Source organism: Geospiza fortis, unplaced genomic scaffold (assembly GCF_000277835.1).
Source record: "Geospiza fortis unplaced genomic scaffold, GeoFor_1.0 scaffold486, whole genome shotgun sequence".
NCBI classification, from domain to species: Eukaryota; Metazoa; Chordata; class Aves; order Passeriformes; family Thraupidae; genus Geospiza; species Geospiza fortis.
In genome coordinates, this window is record NW_005054417.1 from 849858 (window position 1) to 856879 (window position 7022).

Here is a 7022-nt window from a genome sequence, read left to right on the forward strand (position 1 = left end):
TCAGTAATTCAGGCTGTGTTGGCAGGGCACATCTCCTTCCCCAGCTGGGAGGACTCATCGTGCATGAAGCTCAGGTTTTGGCAGGCTGCAGGTGTCAGTGTGTGTCACTGTGATCACGGCAGTCCCACGGCACGGAGTGTGCTGTGCATGCTGCTCCTTCCCCATGGGCAGGGCATGGAGCAGAAAGTGCTCACTGTTTGCTTGGGAAGACCCAGTTCTTCAGCTTTAGCAGCCAAGGCACATGTTTTAAATGCACTTTCCTCCTTGCTGGATCATCCCCATCAGATGAATTTGTAGCAACAGCTGTTCAGCACTGCCAGGGCAATTGAAGCAGGACATCAAACAAAGCAGAAGGCCAAAGCACCTCAGTGACAGGATGGTGTCCCCTCCAGGTGCTTAGAAATGGTGATGTTGTCTGCTGTGGAGGATGACTCAGTTGGTATCACAGCTGCTTGGTTTTTTGGTTTGGGGGATTTTTTCCCCCACAACCTCACTTGCAGTAGATGAATGGCTTAATTAGCGTGTCTGTTCTGAAACCTTCAAGAGTTTAAATTTTGGACTTGCAGGAACTATAAAGAAAAATGTGAAGGGCCTCATCTAGCACTAAATACCTTTCCAAACTAGAAATTTTACTAAACTTATACCTGTTGTTGTCCCTGCTCTATTTACAACTGCCAGTGATTTTTAGCTCCCAAACATTAGAATAATTTCTTATTTGAGAAGAGCTGCATCCTCTCTTTCTGCCTGCAAGCATGCCTGCTCTTCACCATAGCTCTGAGAAATGAGTCCCATTTAGGAGTGGGTTTTGTCAGTATTTCCAGAGGGTTTGGTTTTTCCTGTGCACCTTGTGTAGCTCAGGAGAGTGTTGTGTGGGTAAGGCTGTGCTCTGGACTAGCACTGGCCTCTCTCCTTTGCCCTTCCTCTTGCCTGGAAGGAGAGAGGCCCTCTCCAGTCTGGGAGATGCTGCAGCACAGTAAAAGTTCTCATTGTGTAGAACTAATTGAATAAGTGGAAATTTTCCACACAGTGGTTTTGGAAGATAGGTCCAATTCTGAAAATGAACAAATGCAGATCAGTTTTCTCAGGACTTTGTGTGTGATGAGCCTATATCCATGTCCTAGTGGTACGCTGTTCTTTCCAAATTGTTTTGGTCCATCTTGTCATGAATAAATGCTTCACAGAAATGCTGTGAGCTGTAGTGTGGGCAGACTGAGAAAGCAATAAGTGAATTAAAAATTGTGCATACATTCTGAGAAATTACTATTGTGTTGTGTCAAATTATTGTAATGCGTGACATTACACGATGAAAAGATGTTGGTAATGTAAAGCAAATTACTGCTCCACCATGGTTTTGTTTGTGGCATTCATACAGTTTCCAGTGTATCTCCTCAGTCATAGCTCCCTTCAAAACACTGATTTTTACTGTTTTCTTTTAGAAATTAGGGTCTTCAGTAAAACTGCTTAGAGCAAAATGTTGGCAGGAGAGTAGAAGTATTAGCAATAATCCAAAATCACTATTATCAGTGGTTCTGTTTTAAACAAACAATCAGTCAAACAAAAAACTTTTGCCACTGATTTCTGACTGTGTAATGGAAATGCTGAGTGTATTCAGAACACAAGGTCTGGGAACTGCACGCTCCAGTTTTATTTTCTTTTTACTCAAAATTCTTACCCTTTGATCACAGAAGCACCACCTAAAATTCCTCATGACCTTACCATACCTAGGTAACTTTTTTATAACTGATGTAGCTTCCATCTCCCAGTCTCCAAGGGATAAATCCTACATCTGAGGGGAATCCTGTACCAGAGGAGAGTATTTGGATAAAGAAACAAACGGCAAAGGTTTTAGTTGTAAACTACCTTATTTTTGTAGTGCTGGTTCTTATGCTGCAGGAGGATTTTGAGCACTGTAATTTGGAGAGATTCTGTGCTCTTTAGCTGTGGTATTTTTATGGGCCAGTGACTTTCCTATCACCTCTCCCATAGAGGGAGAGTCTCCTCCTAACTTGTTCTTCTGAGCTCTGCTGCTCAGTTGTGTGGGATTTTATGTCTTTATTTGGCACCAGTGTTATTCAATCAAAGAATTAATGTTGGGGTTTGAATAAACTTAAAAGAAGTAATGCTGTGGTGGCTAGGAAATACGATACAAATTTTCTTTATTAATTTCTTAGACCTGTCACTGCAAAAAAGCACCACTGAAAGCCCTGATGAATGATGTTGGATGCCTCACTGCAACAGCAATGCTTTTAAAGTATTGACTTCTGTGGCTCTTGTGAGGGGAAAAAAAACCAAACTACTTTGATATTCTAGAGAATCTGATAATTTTGATAAGATAGTTTCCTTGCCATTCTACCAAGAAAAGAACCAGACAGTAAGGCTTTGAAAGTTTTCAATACTGATTACACCACTAATATATTCTGGCTTTGCAATTTCTACCATGTATAATCTCACATTGAGGTATGTATTTTTATTTTAAAAGACAGATATGGAAAGCTGGTTTTGATTTTTTGTTTTTAGATTTATTTTGGAGTTTCTTTGATACTTGGTTCTGTGTTTTCCTTTGAAAACTCATAGGAATACATCACCGTATGAAAATGAATACCATGTTTCACATTTTAGAGTGTTGAACAATAAAATTATGTGGCCCATGGCATGAAATTCTATGATGTAGAACTTTGAATGTTGTAAAATTGCTTTGTAAATGTCCCTTGAGTCATATTTTGCAGGACTACTTACTTCATGTTCTAAGAGCATAATCTGTATCAGGATGCCTTTAAGCCTTGTAGTCTTCCCTATATAAGACAAGGGTTTTTTGCCTGTTATCCTTGGAGTAGAAAAGACTCTGTGACACTTGGGTTTCCCTTGTTGTGGGTTTGGGGATGGAGTTTGCTGTCCCCAGGAACAGAGAGCAGAGAGTTGAGAGAATGCTTAACCCAATAATGAGAATGATTTGACCAAAATCCAGAGAGAGATGGAGGAGGTGAACAAGGAAGAAGGGTTCACTGTCTCTTCTTGTTAAAGAGCTGGGTAGGACATATAAAAGGCTCTCAGGGAGAAGGGGCTGGACCAACAAATCCTTGTCACTTGGGAGGCTGTACGAAGGCTTGTCACAGGATGTTGTGAATGCAACACACAGCTTTACTTGGATTCACTGGCAGTTCAGTGGTTGCTACTCAGATCACAGATAGAGAAAACATGATCTTCATCTGAGTGAATATTAAAGTTTGATCCTGGAATCACAGAGCTTCAAGGGTGATTGGATTGTAATGCCATCTGTGGTTTAGGCAATAAAACTTTGATAAAATTTAATTGATGAAAATAAGTTTATAAGTAACTCATCTCTTCTTCACTTGTCCAGCAGATGACATGACCAAAGTCAAAACAATGCATGAACTGATGAGAAACAGCACTCAGAACGTTAGCTGCTTCCTTGCTGGAAATCCTAAGTGCAACTTTACTACCAAGAGACCCTGATGTTCTGTAATCACTGAGCACAGTTTGCAAGAATGGAAAACCAAAGGAAAACCAAAACTAGTTGCATCTCATAAATAAAAGACTTCAAGATTCAGCTGAATCAAAAAATTATTCCAGCCATGGGAGAAAATGCAAGTTTTTGGGAAAGTCTGATATATGCACATCCTACATGTACCAGCTGGAAGCAAGAGGCAGAGGGATCTATCTACCACCTAGCCAGTATTTTCTTTGTCGTGGGCTTCATGGGTGGAAGTGGATTCTTTGGGCTCCTCTACGTCTTCAGCTTGCTTGGACTGGGCTTTCTCTGCTCTTCTGTTTGGGCTTGGCTGGATGTGTGTGCTGCTGATATATTCTCCTGGAATTTTGTACTGTTCGCCATATGCTTCGTCCAGTTCGTTTATGTTACCTACCAAGTCCGGAGTGTTGCCTTTGACAGGGAATTCCAGGAACTCTACAGTGCTCTCTTCCAGCCTCTGGGAATTTCCTTGACTGTGTACAGGAAGATTGTCTTGTGCTGTGATGCAGAAGTGGTCACCCTGGAGAAGGAGCATTGTTACGCCATGCAGGGCAAAACACCTATTGACAAACTGTCCTTGCTTGTGTCAGGCAGGTTGGTATGCTTTGTTCAGGCTTTCTGCAAATATCTTTATTTTCCTCTCCTTAATGAAAACAAAAGAAAAAAAGGAAGAAGCCTGGTTTGTGTATTGTTTGTTTATTTTCCAGTACAATAAATTAAATGTTAATGCAAGTAATATAAATATTAATAGGTTAAATACACTTGTCTAGGACAGTACTAGCATAAAAACACTGAGCACAGAATCAGAAATAGCATAAAGAAAAGAATTTGAAGTCATTCTTTTCCAGGCTGCTGTATCATATCATTTAACAGGTTAGGCAGATAAAGGGAATAAATGTGGATTTTCAGTGTTCAGGTTATGGCTTGCTGTCTATCTACTGCCTAGCTGATGAGCACAGCATCTGCCCTATTTTTCTTTACTAGTATCACCTGAAATGGGACAAATAGTTACAAAACTGAGATAAACTGTTTGATAGAGGTCTTGACTTTGATATAGATTGTATTTGATTGCTTTCAAGGGGGTGGGAGAAGGGTATTGATAAGGAAGAGAAAAAGACTTAAAAGTGTCCTTTCATTACAAGAGGATGTAGCTGAGCCTTATCAAGACTTGCAGACCAGGATCTACAGTTACTGTATACTGTGGCCTGTGTTAGACCCTGAAGCAGTAAATCCACCTGCTTGTACTCCCTGCTTCCAGGAGAGCCTTCTGGCAGCCTTGCTGATGCTGTCCTGGAGGGAAACACCAGCTTTTGTACTGTATGCAAAGCAGGGAGCAGTCCCAGACCACCCCAAGAGTAGGCTGGACACCCAGAGGTGATGGACATGGACTGTCCTTGATGGGACACCTTGATGCATGATGCACCTTGACACTCAGCTGATTTAGGACTGCCTGCAGTGAACAATATGGATTGTGGGCAGTTTTCCTTAGTGACATCCTGGTTCACAGAGTTCTTGGGAGCTCTCTAAGAAGTGCCTCATGGAAGTTGCTTTTGGTCTTACCAAAGGAGAGGTATCCATCCTGCTACATGCCCAGCCAGTTAGTGATCACCCAGAGTTCCTGCTGCCCCTCACCATGTGGTAGAAGGGCTGCTTGTGTGCCTTCAAATTTATATGTTATTTAAAAAGTAGCAAGTAAGTAAGTTTTTCTTTGGCATTTTCAGAAGGCCACAGCATTTACACAGAGATCCCATGCCAGGCTGTTCTTCTGGCTCCAGACATAGTCCTGTGGCCATGTAATTCCTGTTAAACATGGAAAGAGGCCTACCTAACACTCCTGCTTCCCACTCCCAGTTTTTCCACTTTGTTCTCTCTAAAATGGGTATTTGCCAAAACTAGAAGTAAATCCCACAGTTTTCAGAAGCAGGTAAGTGCTGTTATGGGCATTGATCTTTCACCTCTCCAGTGCATGATGGCCTTCTAATGGCAAAGCTTGTGCATCACTGCACACACCTACCACAGAGAGAATGATGTGGTTTGAATAAGGCCTGGAAAGATTTCCCTTTCAGTTGCATGATTGTCTTCTATTGTCTTTCAACTGGCCTGAGCAAGTTGGGTTCAAAAATATAATTAGGATAGTTATAAATGACCATTGATTGCTTTTTCATGCTTTCAAAGCTGTATTTAAATTCCTCAGACAGTAGAAATAGCACAATCTTGTGGTAGTCATTGCTGGTGTACAGGTAGTGCTAACAAATTAACACATCTTATCTTGGTAGGATCAGAGTGACAGTTGATGGGGAGTTTCTGCATTATATTTTTCCTCTTCAATTTCTGGACTCTCCTGAATGGGATTCACTGAGGCCCACAGAAGAGGGAATTTTCCAGGTAAAAGTTAAGGGGATTTTGTTGTTGTTGGGTTTTGGGGTTTTTTTGTTTTGTTTTGTTGTTTTTTTTTTTTAGTGCCACAGGAAATTGTTCAAGCACTGTTTGATTTAGAAATAATTTTTTTGGGGGTTTCCTTTAGGATATTATGCAAACAAGTGGTATCCCATTAGTTTGGGAAGTCCTCTTTGTCCATTGGATTGGTTTTGCTGTCTGTGCCTTGTTACAACAAACAGGGCTTTTCTTAAAGCTGATCTGGGAGGTTAATCTGGGTGGTAGGCTCTGTTTGCATTCTCTGGCTGTGCTGATATTCAGCCCTGAGAAGCCAGGTTTCCTCGGGGTGGGAAGAAGCTGGTGCTGAAGAGGTTTCCCAGTGGGAGATGAGCCAGGGGAGGACGTGCCTGGGCCACAGCTTGGCACGGGTTCCAGCACAGGACACAGTGTCAGCTGCGGTGCCCCTGCGCTGCTGTCACTCGCCTGACATGCTGGCTCCTGTCCCTGCTGGATCTGATGTGTGCTGTCACGAGAACAAATGGCATTTGTTGAGAGCTTTCTTTAGACCTGCCTTTTCAGCTGAGGCTGCCAAGAGTGGAGCAGGGAATGCAAGGCTGAACCAGGGGCATCCACGTGGCACTGAACAAGGCTTGCCACTTGGGCACAGGCATATTGTCACTGAGATTAACTAGATGTGATCACAGTCTATAGCCAGTCACTTTTCTCATTTGTCTTTTGCATACAGTAACCTCCCACACAGAATCACAGAATAATGAGGTTGGAAGAGACCTCTGAGATCCCTCCCAGAGCTCTCTGGCTCGGTTAAAAGGCTCTAATTGCAGTAGACAGGTTCTGCTGGAAGAAGGGGTGCCTTCTGAGCAAGGGCAGCAGCAGCAGCACCTTGTCACCTGGCTGTTCAATTCTCTCTTCTCCAGGTAACACTCACAGCAGAGACAGACTGTCGGTACGTGGCCTGGAGGAGAAAGAAGCTCTACCTGCTGTTCGCTAAACACCGCTTCATCTCCCGCCTCTTCTCCATCCTGATCGGGAGCGACATCGCCGAGAAGCTGTACGCGCTGAACGACAGGGTGCACGTGGGGCAGGGCTTCAGGTACGACATCCGCCTGCCCAACTTCTACCACGTGGCGCTGCCCGA

General features: G+C 42.9%; 1 protein-coding gene across 1 annotated transcript in view; it reads left to right on the plus strand.

Annotated features, from left to right (window-relative positions):
• The window catches only part of BVES (blood vessel epicardial substance), a 49585-nt gene that overhangs the window by 7464 nt on the left and 35099 nt on the right, over nt 1–7022 (plus strand). Inside the window, 4 exon segments of the mRNA XM_031061581.1 lie at nt 3362–4084; nt 5767–5875; nt 6802–6954; nt 6956–6977. Coding sequence (XP_030917441.1) covers nt 3594–4084; nt 5767–5875; nt 6802–6954; nt 6956–6977 — 775 coding nt within the window. The 5' untranslated portion in view covers nt 3362–3593.